This window comes from Oncorhynchus kisutch, linkage group LG13 (assembly GCF_002021735.2).
Source record: "Oncorhynchus kisutch isolate 150728-3 linkage group LG13, Okis_V2, whole genome shotgun sequence".
Lineage (NCBI taxonomy): Eukaryota > Metazoa > Chordata > Actinopteri > Salmoniformes > Salmonidae > Oncorhynchus > Oncorhynchus kisutch.
The window spans coordinates 34,955,742-34,971,080 of record NC_034186.2 but is presented as its reverse complement, the minus strand read 5'-3'; the positions used below and the strand labels follow the sequence as shown (position 1 = coordinate 34,971,080).

The 15,339-nt window shown below is 41.6% G+C and overlaps 2 protein-coding genes across 5 annotated transcripts in view; both read right to left on the bottom strand.

Moving 5' to 3' along the window:
* Nucleotides 1–3,588, bottom strand: part of LOC109902530 (TLE family member 5) — a 36,902-nt gene extending 33,314 nt beyond the window's left edge. The window contains exon 1 of one of the 2 annotated variants that reach the window (XM_020498953.2): nucleotides 2,640–3,588. In XM_020498953.2, coding sequence (XP_020354542.1) covers nucleotides 2,640–2,666 — 27 coding nt within the window. In that variant the 5' untranslated portion in view covers nucleotides 2,667–3,588. The remainder of the gene's footprint in view (nucleotides 1–2,639) is intronic. The other variant, XM_020498954.2, reaches the window with a different exon arrangement.
* Nucleotides 3,589–4,087: 499 nt separating this feature from the next.
* The window catches only part of LOC109902532 (guanine nucleotide-binding protein subunit alpha-11), a 96,655-nt gene continuing 85,403 nt past the window's right edge, over nucleotides 4,088–15,339 (bottom strand). For all 3 annotated transcript variants that reach the window (XM_031786094.1, XM_020498956.2, XM_020498959.2), the window contains 2 exons: nucleotides 13,560–13,713; nucleotides 4,088–8,877 (listed from right to left, as the gene is read on the bottom strand). In XM_031786094.1, coding sequence (XP_031641954.1) covers nucleotides 8,687–8,877; nucleotides 13,560–13,713 — 345 coding nt within the window. In that variant the 3' untranslated portion in view covers nucleotides 4,088–8,686. The remainder of the gene's footprint in view (nucleotides 8,878–13,559; nucleotides 13,714–15,339) is intronic.

Genomic DNA, 15,339 nt, shown 5'->3' with positions numbered 1-15,339 from the left:
TGCAAAGAACTTCTCAACTGGCCCACCTGGTTAAATAAATAAATAAAATTGTGTTTACCTACATTTTATTCCAAAGCTTTCATTTTCAGTTATATTTGAGCTCAGTTTAGCACGAGTGATGTTTACTGCAGTGTTTATTTTTTACCTAAATGAATAGACAAATGTGTCAGTTGTGTGACCATGGGGAGAGAGCCTGTGTTTTCCATAGACCAAAGTTTGTTACCATGGAAACTTGGGATTTGGGAAATAAACTGGATGATGGCCTATTCCAGTCATCAAAGGCACCCGACCACCAGAGTTACTTGTTTTCATGCTAGCAAATACGTGTTCCATTACCAATGTCAAGGAACAACATGGACCTGCTACATTTGGGTTGCAGGCCATGAATCACAAGCCAGTACCAGCTCTACCCTTCATTATTATTCTGGATACTCCGGTAGATGGACACTTCACTTATGTATTTTATTGTCAAGAGCAGGGATGGGTAACTCCAGTCCTCATGGGCCTTAATGGAGGTATACTTTTGCCCCAGCTAACACACCCGACTCCAATAATCAACTATTGATGATCTTCAGTTTAGAATGCAAATACAGAATCAAAATATAAAACGCAACATGTAAAGTGTTGGTCCCATGTTATGAGATGAAATAAAATATCCCAGAAATGTTCCATACACACAAAAAGCTTATTTCTCGCAAATTGTGCACACATTTCTCCTTTGCCAAGATATATCCACTTGACAGGTGCAGCATATCAAGAAACTGATTAAATAGCATGATCATTACACAGGTGCACCTTGTGCTGGGGGCAATAAATTGGCATGATGACTGCAGGAATGTTCACTTCTCTATCATAAGCAGCCTCCAACATAATTTTTGAGAATTTGGCAGTACAGCCAATTGGCCTCACAACAGCAGACCACATGTATGGCGTCGTGTGGGTGAGCGGTTTGCTGATGTCAACATTGTGAACAGAGTGCCCCATGGTGGCGGTGGGGTAAATGATACAGACAACGAACGCAATTGCATTTTATCAATGGCAATTTGAAAGCACAGAGATACCGGGACAAGATCTGGAGGCCCATTGTAGTGCTATTCATCCACCGCGATCACCTCATGTTTCAGCATGATAATGCATGGCCCCACATCGCAAAGATCTGTACACAATTCCTAGAAGCTGAAAATGTCCCAGTTCTTCCATGGCCTGCATACTCAGACATGTCACCCATTGAGCATGTTTGGGATGCTCTGGATTGACATGTACAACAGCGTGTTCCATTTCCCAACGATATCCAGCAACTTCGCACAGCCATTAAAAGAGGAATGGGACAACATTCCACAGGCCACAATCAACAGCCTGACCAACTACACGTGAAGGAGATGTGTTGCACTGCATGAGGCAAATGGTCACACCAGATACGGACTTGTTTTCTGATCCATGCACCTATTTATAAAAACATTTTTTTTAAAGCTATGCGACCAACAACTGTGAATACAGATATTTATCTATCCGAAATCCACAGATTATGGCCTAACGCATTTATTTCAATGACTTATTTCCTTATACGAACTGTAACTCAGTAAAGTGAAATTGTATGTTGCATTTATATTTTTGTTCCGTTTAAGTCAGCTGTGTTTGCTAGGGATGAGGAAAAAGTGCGACACCACTCCGGCCCCCAAGGACTGGAGTTTCCCACCCCTGGTCAATGGAATCACGTAGACATCAGTCATTGTCAAAGGAACTAACATCAAATTATAGCTCACTGGCAGTTCTGATTTCTGAAGCATTATCAACATTGGACACAAACCAAGTCTCCCTCAGAGGGTAAAATGAAGGGCTTGTTAATCCTTGAATGTTGCTATGGAAGGCACTTTTGTGCAAGTCAATGAGAACTTTGGGGGAAAGTTGATAAGCCCTCACCCAGCATCTCCAAAGCAAATCTGAGGTTGATTTCAAGGTCAAAATAAGACAGTTGGGAAAGTAGTACCTGTACCATCCCTGCAGAGTCCCAACTTCTTCAATGTCATAATTTGGGGCTCCCTGTGCAAGTCACCTCTCCACTGCATGCATGACTTTGTTTGGCTATTTTACTTTAGACACACGCATAGAAGCCCTTCTCTCTAGTTACATTACCCATCTGGCTTGCAATCCAAATTAATTTACAATGCAAATCATGTTGATTCTGTACTGAACAGAACTACTCTTGGAATTGTTTCACTGATGTTTGATGCAAAAACCTGGATATGAGCATGATTATGAATTAGTGTAATAGAACAAACTGTGAAATCCCATTCAACATAGGTATGCAAATGTGTGAGCACAAGTAAATAGGCAAAATAAGGAACGCTGGTGGTTACGCATGAGTAACTTCTATCTGGTTTGGTAATCAAATTACCCCAGGGGGTGTCTGTTTAATTCAGAGCTGAAACGACATTTGACAATCCTCTTCTCTTGGTGTAGTGACATGCCGAGGGCATAAAAACACTAGTCATGTCAAAAACCTTTGATATAATACAAAGTAACGGTCTTGCTCATTGTATATACAATGTAACTAGCACGCGCACACAAACAAGTTCAGTGCAGAAAATAATCCTAAAAAAACTGCAAGTGCGTCTGAATATTAAATTAAACCCACTTACTGAATGTCTGGATTGTGGAAACATCATGTCAATTCCTTGTTTATTGTTTTCCTTTCCAAATACGATGAATGAGGAAGATTCTAAATGCTGACACAAAAATATTTGCTTACGTTGGTCCTCTTTGTCCGTATTTGCAAGCTTGAATCTAGCCAAGAATCGCACGAGCTGACCAGATAGCTAGTTAGCTCTTGTCCCAAAATTGGTGATGCAGTTGGCGTTAGCTAACTAATATGATGTTTGTCCAGGTGTAGATCTTTCGACAGAGGTAGCCTAACGTTATTAGTCACCTGATTTAATTTCGTTCTCTCTTTGTTGATGAACTAGCTACAAACCTCAACCATTTGAACGGTCCTCGCTTAATTCTTCAAAGGCTGTCGCTCAAAATGATTCATCACTGTTGCTAGCTTTCAGCCTGTAGTAGCTAGCTAGGTCACGTTAGCTTACGTACTAGCTAAATAAAATATGCATATAGCGAACACCTATATTGATATGTATTGTCGTGGTTTGTTTTGTTCAATCTTTATTCGCCGTGTATTTTAGCAAACGCAACAAAGCCAACGAGCTATATGTCCGCTAACACCATAAAAGCTTCAGTGGCTTCAGTGGAAAAAACAGCTTGGTTCGCAAAAATAACAAAATGGACCTCCGGATTCGCTGAAGTTGAATCCTCCCCGTTTCTTCACAACAACCAAAAAAATACCAAGTAGTACGAGTAAACAGTTGTCGCAATAAAACTATTTACGCGTTAATCATTACAATAACAAATCGCGTAGGAAACTTTAAATGATACACTCGCTCAGCTTCAGTATCTCGCAGAGCCCTAGCCGAACAGTCAATGTATGGCAGTTGCGGGGCTGAAGACATTCCATTCCTGGGGCAAGGTGCGACGTTACAAAACGCTCAACGTAGAACTCGAACGCACAGAACAAATCATATTCTATGGGAGAATCTCAATTGAATCCTCCTCGCGTCCTCTATCCTAGCCTCATCAAAACTCATCGAATGAGCAAGCCAGAGGTCCAACCCCTTTCTCCTCCAATGGGGTTTGAGGCGGCGAGGAGAGAGGACGCGAGGGTACGTAATTGAGAATCTCCCTTTGTCAATTGGAACAGCGTTCTAGAAGATGTATTTCTATCTGAAACTTTCTACAACGTTTCACTTCTGAACATGCCCAAAAATCATCCCATTGGATGGCTAAAGAACTAGCGCCCCTCGTGGAAGGGAACACCAAAATACAACTTAAAATTAGAGCAGTTAAATTAGTCTGTTTATCGTTTCCCACTGAGCAGTGGTATTAACAAAGGTCAACCACATAAGAAAATGCATCAAGTGTATGTTTTCTGGATTCCTATTTGTTCAAATCTTTAAAACATCATACTGTAGGCGCTACATAGGTTATGTATCAAAAGCTCATTCGGAAATTGTTCATAATAAAGACAACACCAGCATAGAGTATAGGAACACATTTTTATTCCAATTGAAAACAGAGAATTTTTCTTTGAAGGAGAAGGCTATGAAAATCATTTTCATGTTTGAATGAGGTTCAGGCAACAGTGGTTGAAATGAAACATAGAAAAGAGAAATATGGCTAAAATACTGTAAATCAATAACCATTAGGACCCTTTTCTGAAGGGCTTTGCATTAATACCATTTCCTCCCCTTCCACCCCCAACACATGCAATTAAAATGACATTTAAAACCGTTCATCATTAATCCTAAATACAGAGTAAAGTTGTCCATTTTCATTTATTTATCTTAATCACATACTTAGTGTTTATTTGTTTTAAAAATTTGACCATGAAATACATAGGTCCTTTTTATGATTTTTCACATTGGCACTTGTTTAGAGTCTGGCTCTACAAAGAATGGGGATTGGCACACTCATTATTGTACAGAATTTACATTTGTTATACTTAGAAAATAAAAGAAAATACATTACTTTCAATTTACACACCACTAGACAAAGTTTATTTAACCTCTTGTTTAAAAAATCTATCATATTAAGTGGTCCTAAATACAAGTGTTCAGGTAACATCTGACTTTCAAAAGAAACAAAAAGATGCAAAGATAGCTTTTAGTATTTCTATGCATCAATCACATCAGTATCGATCTCAAGCAAAAGCATTAACCATCAAAAGTGTACACACATCTCATAGTACCGACAAACGTGCTTGTAAGTTGCATGAATGCAGGCAGTCCCATTGCTGCAGAGCAGGTTCAGTGCATTGACCCGGAAGAAATAAAATATAATAGATCAAGTAAGGGGAGAGAACAGCTGACATTCTAAAACAACACTATATTAATTAATTAACCGATTAATCCAACTGCTATAGTATATTGCCCTTTCGGTACCTTCACTTGGCAAAGTATTACAATAAATAAAGCTGAAGTATAACAGGCTTATTTCAAGGGAAACTGTCTGGAAGAGTGGTCGCAACTGTTTGTATATAATGCTATTCAGTCTATGGCACGAACTTGCTTCTAGTAGTGTATCCCTTCAACAAACCCCACAGTGCTGGTTTTAATGCTGACGGTACTTATCTTACGTGTTCTCTTACTAGTTATTGTGACGTTCAATTAGTGTGCTATACAGGGTGGATATAACACTGAGCTACATACAACACACTGTCCATAGTCCATGTGGTGAAAACCAGGGTACTTTGTGTAAACTGACACACTGACTCTATGCCCATGTTTAGAAACAGCAGGGAGGGAAGGAGGCCTGCACTGGACCTTTTTTTTGGGGGGGGGGGGGGGGGGGCTGAGCAACCACACAGCACATCATACACCTCAAACCCACTGGAGCACAAGCTGATGCAGATGCTTACAGGAAATAGAGTATAATGAAACAAAAGACAAGCACAATCACTTACTGGGGGGTTACACGCATGAAAAGAGCCCAGCATGAGAATAACTAAACCCTACTCTACCTATGCAAGTAAACCACAGGTCAAAAGGGGATGACTGTGCTTCTTGAGGTAAGAGCAGCAGAGAAGCTGTAACCACTAAAACAATTAAAAAACAAGCTGCCGTGTTGGTGGAGATCTAAAGTACCAGAGGCAACATCTCAGTCCAGCCTGCTCTGACAAGAGACCTTCGTACTCCTGAGAGAACTGACAACTTGACAACAATCTCAACAAGATCATGGCAAATGCAATCACGAACTAAAGTCACATTTTCAAATGTTTAATTAAGTCAAAAGCCTCATCTGCAGTTGCACAGGAAGCATTCATATTTCTGCTTTGTACGGACACTTCACAAATAATGTGGTATATAAAGTATTGGCTGTGGGAAAATTAATTAACAAAGAAAGGCCTTTAATGCATCCACCCGTGGCTTGGCCAAATGACAAGGCATTACAAAATGGCCAACATGTTCAAAACTTTTGTAACGTAATACTTTCCACCTCCACTAAAAGCAACATTTTTAGGAGGAGGCGAGTTTGATAAGGACTCACCCCGTTCCTGTCCAAAGGACCGAAAACTGTCTTTTAACAAAGTGACTTAACATGTTTTCATGTCTTAAAAATGGTTACCTTGTTAAATCATTTACAGAATTGTATGTTTTTACAAGGAAAAGTACTTTTATTCATGGTTGTTTCTATTGTTTTTAACATGTACTTTTTAACAAATTTAAATGTAATATTCAAATGCTGTTTTTATGTGTATAAATGTTGTAAATATATAAATGAGCTGTTTTAAAAGGAAATGTGACAACTTTTCCAAAATATATATATTTTTTATAGAAATGTCCATTAGTTACACCAACCCTGGTGTTTATGTTATGAGGCAACGTATAGGGAAGGTAAAAGTTGGATCTTTCAGCCAGACTAGTATACAGTGGACATATTAGTAAAGGGGACTGAAGAGTATACTCAGGATATACCCAAAACATCCCTAGGTTCAATATACTTGTAAATGCACAGCTAGAGGTTAAACAGAGCACAGATAACTCAGCAGGGTAATTACTTGCCATGTAGAATGAGAAATACTTGGCACCAAACATACAAGATATGAACAATAAGTTTGTCATGTCTGTCAAAACTAAAGTTTTTCTGTTAAGTTTCACCTGACCATTCTAACCCAAAGCTCTTTGGAGTGCAAATAGCACTGTGGCAATCAAACGTCTTTCTACAAAATACCCCTGTCCAATCCCAGTCATGGTCATTCTTAGTGTACAAAAGGTGAAGCATAGAAACATGATTAGCAGGGGATGTAAAACTAACTACCCACAACAATGGAGTAAAGTCACGCTGAAGAAGACATGATTCGTGACAAGAGTGGCAGGTGGAAAAGGAAGAGCACACTGAAGATTGGCTGAGACAGGCAGCTGTGAGACCCCCATCACCTTGTGGTTTTACTAGGCTCTGCTCTGGGCCCAAACGGGCTGTTAAAAGTTTACAGGCAAATATCCAGCAGAAGTCATCCTCCAATGCTAACTGGTGTCCCTGGACAGTTCACACTATGAACCTGTGGCAATAGCCTTCCATTTGGCTCCCTGATTCAGAAAACCACTTTAAATTGCACCTATTGCACTATATCATCCATATAGTCTTTTCATTCTGTCAACTTTGCTAGTAGTAGCCCTAGTAATGAAAACTCACCTGAATTATGTTGCGAAAACAAAATAGCACATCTATTGACATTGTTAGCTATGGAATCTTAAGAACTCTAACCAAGCAAGAGATAAGATATGGGATAAAAAAGAAAACCAAACAAAAATCTTACATTTAAAAAAATGCAAGCATGGACCAGTTAAAACTTCAACCACTGATAAGTGTCTTTTATTTTACTATTTGCATAAAGCGCCAACCCTAAATGGAAATTCATCTTCTCAAGCATTTCAAAATTGAAACGGAACAGAACTGCAACAAAGTATGAAGTCTCTAACGAAAAGTAGATGACTTGCCGACGAAACATGTTTTTACAGCAGTATGAACCCTCCCCCTCCCCATCTGATGGAGACACCTGGATGGAAGCAGGGAGGAAAAGTCAGACCAACAACATCTAGAGATCTGGTCCATAAATTAAACAAATAAAACAAATATTTACTCTTAATAATCACTACTGTTTCTCAAAATATTGGCCAAATAGGAAACAAATATCCAATGCCTTTCCAAAAAGAAGCTGCACTGACATTGTGTGTGGAGGACCAACTTGTGACTTAAGTTAGCTGGAAAGCAGTAGTAGCAATTGTAGTAATCAATAAACTAAAAGAATTCTTAATATACACAGATCAATTTACTTAATCTCTCCCACCCTTGCTCTGTCTGTGTGAGCATCCTCTTGCTTGTATTGCACACACTTTTTACATTCAACAGTGCAAGGTGTCTTCCAGTCTGGGGGAGGTGTGTGTTTTTCCACACACCTCAAAATACCATGTAGAGTAGAGCTTCCCAACACACCTCAGCACCACCTGCCCCTGCTCTGATTCAATTATATGCAGTTACCCACAACCCCCCTGCAGACTGGTGGGTCCCCAGCCCCCACTCCTACCCTGTAGACAGAGGTGAAGGGGGGACGATGACACCAGCTTTTTCCTGTTCTCCAAAACCTCAGCTTTCCTTCCTTTAAATCACACCAGCAAATAAGCCACCAAATCAAAACAGACCTCTACCCCCCCCCCCGCTCCTTTAAAAGGGGTGACCCAGAGGCCTGAGCCACATCGGGTGACAAATGAGACCTGTCAACCACCCAGGCAGGTCATGACAGCCTTGGAGCAGATGTGTGTGTGTGTGTGTGTGTGTCATCAGGAGGGGAATGGGCTGCAATAGGAAGAGAGGAAGGGGGGGGGGGGGGGGGGGGGGGGTGACTGGAACTGAAAAAACACACCCAATTGAACCATAGACAAGGAGCAGGTGGATGTTGGGGCCATGGGTGGATAGAGCCTGGGATCTATTGAGTGTGTGTGTGTGTTTGTATTTATATTGGTGCATGTGTTCACATGCGTATTTTAGTGCAGAACTGTGTACTGTTTAATTTGTTGGTGTATAGATGTGCACTCTGCTGTGCGTGGGCTGCAGGTCTCTCTCTCGCTCAACTTCTCTCTCAAACCAGGTTGTACTCTTTGAGGTTGAGCTGCAGGATGGTGTCTTTGACAGCCGCGAACACAAAGCGGATGTTCTCGGTGTCCGTGGCGCAGGTGAAGTGGGAGTAGATGATCTTGTCGCTGTCCGGGTTCAAGTCCACAAACATCTTCAGGATAAACTCCCGGCCTGCCTGGGCGTCTCTCTGCGGACCTGGGGGTACACACACGGGTGAATGCACACACACACACAAGCAATTGGTACACATCACTGGGTCCCTGTTCTACCGGCAAACACACATGGCATTTCAAATTGAATGGAAGAGACGTTACACTTGATCTCAAAAGGTAAGTGATTTAAATCCAAGAAAGAAAATAAAGTAAAATGCAGAAAAACTTCAGCTAACTATTTACAGACAATATGTATAGAAAGGGGCAGATCAGCCTATGGTGTATAATATCAGGATGCACTACTGCAACACGCTTCGAATACTAGTCTTCAGGAAGCAATGTGGACGGAAGCTGACTTCTCTACAAATAGAGGTGGGGACAATGTAAACCATATACAAAATACGTACAACGTTATCATGTCAATATATAAAGGCAAATTTAGCAAACTCTCACTGAGGGCCTGCGTAAAGATGAAATCACCAAAAGAGAACAAATTGTTGGTGCATAAACACAGTGCCACGCCGGTAATCTACACAGTTCCTAAGATACACCCAAAAAATATATGAATCCCTGGACGACTGATGGTGTTAGGCAATTACTCCCCTTTGGAACCCGTCACAATTCGTGGACTACTGCATCAAACCATAAATACCTCCCCCCTCCGATGTGAGAGAATCGTCTGACCTTATCTTACCTGCAATAGCACCCACCCAATACACACGTCGTCACTCTGGTCTCCTTTGATGTTGAATGACTATATATCAACATCTACAAAAATGTTTGAAAAGGACTTCTACCTTAAATGAAAAGGACTTACAACCGGTGCTGCTATGCTTTCGAAAGATAGTGTTTGACCCCCAAGTCAACCCTTTCCTACTGAAAGCCATGGGTTGGTACAAGTACATAGACGACATACTGATGCTGTGGACAGGTAGTGACCAATAAACTTTGATTTGATTTATAGAAAATAAACCGAACATTACTATTGGTTACCAGCTACCACCCGAGCACACAAGACAATCTCCATGTCGGGCAGTTGGCTCGTCTCAGGAGACCGTGCTCGGACAGAAGTAAGTTAATTGAAAAAGCCAATGACATGAAATAAGGTTTACGGAGAGAGGTTACAGTCAAAATGTCATTGATCATAAACTATTGCTGAAAAAACGTAGGTGTTATGGATTTGCATCCTGTGCCTTATGGATTGAGAGTTACGCATATAAAAGAAGGCAGAGCGTTTTCGTCAATGGAAGCCTATCTCATGCAAATTGAGTTGAGTGTGGTATACGCAGGGCAGCCGGTCAGGGCCATCTTTATCTGTTTTTACAAATGACCTTCCACTGACCTTGAATAAAGCCTGTGTGTCTATGTATGCTGACGACTCAACAGTATACACGTCGGCTGCAACAGTCAAATAAATAACTGAGACACTTAATATAGAGCTCCAGTCAGTTTTAGAATGGGTAACTAGCAATAGGTTGCTGCTAAATCTCTCAAATTATAAGCATAATGTTTGACTATTCACTCGCTCAATGCTAAACCTAATTTCGATCTGAATAATGTGGCTATTGAGCAAGTTGAGGAGACTAAACTGCTGGGTGTAACCCTAGATAGCAAGCTGTCATGGTCAAAACAGGCTCAATGCTGCTAAAATGGGAAGAGGTCTGTCCATTATAGGGCGTTGCTCTGCCTTCTTGACATCTCAAATCGACCAGACAGGTCCTACAGGCCCTAGTTTTGTCACACCTAGACTACTGCCCAGTTGGTCCAGTGCGGCAAAGGAGGACATAGGTAAATTGCAGTTGGTCTAGAACAAATCAGCATTTATCTCACTTAGATGTACACGGACGGGAAGTTTCAGTAACATGCATATCAATCTCTCCTGGCTCAAAGTTGAGGAGAGATTGACTGCATCACTATTGGTCTTTGTGCGAGGTATGGATGTGTTGAAGATCCAGAACTGTCTATTCAACAGTAGGCACACAGTTCGGACACTCATCGGTACAACACAAGACATGCAACCAAAAGTCTCTTCACACTCCCCAGATCCAGAGCAGAGGCTTGTAAACGTACAATATTAAATAGAGCCATGACTTCAACTCAAGTAACTCTAGGTAGCAATAAAAACAGTTTCAAAAGACAGATAAAAGAATACCTTGCTGCACAAAGGGGACTGTGAAGAGACAGTCATTTTATCTCTTGTATTATAATTTCCAATGTACTATGTATTCAACCTAGATATTGTGTGTATGTACTGATATGTAGTTTGTGTGTGACTGTTTAAATGTATGTATGTATTTCAGTCATTGACTAATAATTTTCTATAATATGTATTATGTCATGTGGACCCCAGGAAGAGTAGCTGATGCTTTTGCAGCAGCTAATGCGGATCCCAATAAATACCAAAATGTCATAAAATCAGCATACAAGAGTGCTTTATTCACACAGAGACATACTGCTCCAACCAAGAAAAAACTGAAGCATCCAATACTCCCCAGGCCAACAAATAAAAAGTCCTACACAATCATTGGAGTGAAACCGTCATTGATAAACCCCTTTGTGGTAGGCTTGGGCGATACACCGTATACCAGGGTATTTGGAAATAGCCACAGGATGGTTTTTCAATACCATCCAACCTACTTATTTGAAGCTTACCGTAGTTCCCCAGAACAGATGAGCCAGTCACATGCGTGTTTGTAAATAGCACAAAGGGAGAAAGCGGGAGCTGGTGAGTCCAGCTGTGTATTTGGTTTAACTTGCTAGTTATCTAAGTGAGTGGCTGAATTAATAAGGAGATGGGCCATCATGTAGTGTTAGCTTTCTACCGTGTTTGAGAAGTCAAAGCCCTTTAGAGGAGTTCTGTACAGCTGTCACTGCTATCTTGATTTCGTCGCAGGGTTATTTTTGGGCCCCTCAGTCAGCTCCTCCCCCCTCTTCTCGGAGGAACTAGGTCCATTGACCTAGCGACTCCAGACTCTACACAGTTCACAGCGTGTACACATGCTGCTCCAGAGCCAGTTCTTCCTTCAGACAAGCATGTCAAAACTTTGTTCATGTCTCTTGTTCACATTTGCTTGTAAATGTCCAAACACAAATGACATTAGTTAACTACTACCTATACCTGTATAACTTTATGAGTTGGATTGCCTGTCTTTGCAATTAGTTTATTGTTTGCTTGCACTCAATAGCAGTTAAATACACTATATATACAAACCTGTGTGGACACCCCTTCAAATGAGTGGATTCGGATATAACAGTCACACCCGTTGCAGCTGACAGGTATATAAAATCAGGCACAAAGTCATGCAATCTCCAGGCCTTACTGAAGAGCTCAGTGACTTTCAACGTCATAGGATGCCACCTTTAGTCAGTTTGTTACATTTTTGCCCTGCCAGAGCTGCCCCAATCAATTGTTAGTGCTGTTATTGTGAAGTGGACATGTCTAGGAGCAACAACGGCTCAGCCACGAAGTGGTAGGTCACACAAGCTCACAGAATGGGACTGCAGAGTGCTGAAGTGCGTAAAAATCGCCTGTATTCAGTTGCAACACTCACTACCGAGTTCCAAACTGCCTCTGGAAGGAACATCAGCACAAGAACTGTTAGTCTGGAACTTCATGAAATGGGTTTCCATGGCCGAGCAACCGCACACAAGCCCAAGTTCACCATGCGCAATGCCAAGCGTCACCTGGGGCGGGGTAAAGCTCGCCGCCATTGGACTCTGGAGCAGTGGAAATGCTTTCTCTGGAGCAATGAATCACAGTTCACCATCTGGCAGTCCGACGGACTAATCTGGATTTGGCGGATGCCAGGAGAAAGCTACCTGCCCAAATGCATAGTGCCAACAGTAAAGTTTGGTGAAGGAGGAACAATTATCTGGGGCTGTCTGTCATGTTTCGGGCTAGGCCCTGTAGTTCCAGTGAAGGGAAATCTTAACGCTATAGCATACAATGACATTCTAGACGATTCTGTGCTTCCAACTATGTGGCAACATTTTGGGGAAGGCCCTTTGCTGTTTCAGCATGACAATGCCCCCATGCACAAAGCGACGTCCATACAGAAATGGTTTGTCCAGATCGGTGTGGAAGAACTTGACTTGTCTGCACAAAGCCCTGACCTCAACAAATACCTTTTGGATTAATTGGAATGCCGACTGCGAGCCAGGCCTAATCGCCCAACATCAGAGCCTGACCTCACTAATGCTCGTGGCTGAATGGAAACAAGCCATCCAGGAGAGTGGAGGCTGTTATAGTTTGACTAGCCGGTGTCCACATACTTTCGGTAATGTAGTGTACCATAGGCTTATCTGCCCCTTTCTACATGTAGTCTCTGTATATAAGTTTTTCTGCATCGTACTGACCGCCTACATTGTTTTCTTTCTTGGATTACCTGCCATTACTTAAATGCAAAAATAATTATAGAATGTAAAGCATGTTCTACCCATTTGGTTAATAGATCGTGTGAATTAGTACTGCATTGCAGTTCATTGTCTAGCCACATGGTGTCCCTATATGCTAACAAAAAAAAAAAAAAACATTCAGGCACATGTTCATGCCACCTTACCTAAAGACTTAAAAATGTTTTAAAATTAACAATGTTACAATAAAGAAATTACTATAATATGCATTATATTTGACAATTTGCCTTAGTAACTGCCATAGTACTGGACATGCCCACATTGGCCAGTGCAGCGAGTTAGTAGATAGGATAAAGTTAAAGAGTAGTTTACCATCAAACTCAGGGAAGTAGTCGACCAGGTGGGAGTAGATTATCTTCTCCTCTAAGAGGTCCTTCTTGTTGAGGAACAGGATGACTGAGGAGTTCTGGAACCAGGGATATGTGATGATGGTCCGGAACAAAGCCTTACTCTCCTCCATCCGATTCTGACAAAGAAAAGGAAGGGGAGAGGGATCAGGACAGACAGAAAAGGGGAATGGTCAGAACATTTTAACATATGTACAACCTCTAGAACCTACACCTTTGCACAATGAGGGCCTTTTACTTGTTTTATAAAAATGTGTGGACAAATACTGAACATGATAAATGAGACCAATCAGACAGGTTTTAATGAAAAACATACATATGTTTTTCTTCTACGTCATGCAAAAGCATTTGAAAATATGCTAATCATTAGCATTTTGTTTCTCTAAAATCAACCAATTGATTCCTTCCAATGTCATCCATTGGCCCTAAAACTTGACAGTAAATTATATTATAAATTATATTTTCCTATGAAGAAACAATCGTTCTGTCAGAGAAATGATTTAAGCGTGGCCTAGCATTTTTGTCATTGTGAAAATGTGCAACACAACTGCCCTGCATACAACTATTTCAGTATCCAGAATCCACATATGGAGGCTTTTTTGACCGGACAACTTCGGAGCATACACTACACGACCAAAAGTATGTGCTAGTCGAACGTCTCATTCCAAAATCATGGGCATTAATACGAAGTTGGTCCCCCATTTGCTGCTATAACAGCCCCCAATCCACTGGGAAGGGTTTCCACTAGATGTTGGAAAGTTGATGCGGGGGACTTGCTTTCATTCAGCCACAAGAACATTAGTGAGGTTGGCCACTGATGTTGGGCGATTAGGCCTGGCTTGCAATTAATCCCAAAGGTGTTCGATAGGGTTGAGGTCAGAGCTCTGTGCAGGCCAGTCAAGTTCTTTCACATCAATCTCAATAAACCGTTTCTGCATGGACCTCACTTTGTGCACAGGGGCATTGTCATGCTAAAACAGGAAATGGCCTTCCCCAAACTTGCCACAAAGTTGGAAGAATCGTCTAGACTGTAATTTTATGCTGCAGCGTTAAGATTTCCCTTCACTGGAACTAAGGGGCCTAGCCCGAACCATGAAAAACAACAACCCAGACCATTATTCCTCCTCCACCAAACATTACAGTTGGCACTATGCATACGGGCAGGTAGCTTTCTCCTGGCATCCACCAAACACAGATTTGTCCGTCGGACTGCGATGGTAAAGCGTGATTCATCACTCCAGAGAATGCATTAGCACTGCTCCTGAGTCCAATGGCAGCGAGAATACACCACTCCAGCGGACACTTGGCATTGCGCATGCTGAGCTTAGGCTTGTGCGCGGCTGCTTGGCCATAGAAACCCATTTGATGAAGCTGCCGACGAACTGACGATTTTTACAGGCTACGTACTTCCACACTCGGCGGTCTTGTTCTGTGAGCTTGTGTGGCCTACCACTTTGCAGCTGACCTGTTGTTGCTCCTAGACTTTTTCACTTCACAATAACAGCACTTACAGTTGACCAGGGCAGCTCCAGCAGGGCAGAAACTTGACTGACTTGTTGGAAAGGTGCCACGTTGACAGTCACTGAGCTCTTCAGTAAGGCTATTCTACTGCCAATGTTTGTCTATGGAGATTGCAAGGCTGTGTGCTCAATTTAATACACCTGTCAGCAACGGGTATGGCTGAAATAGCCAAATCCACTCATTTGAAGGAATATCCACATACTTTGGTATATATAGTCTCTTAT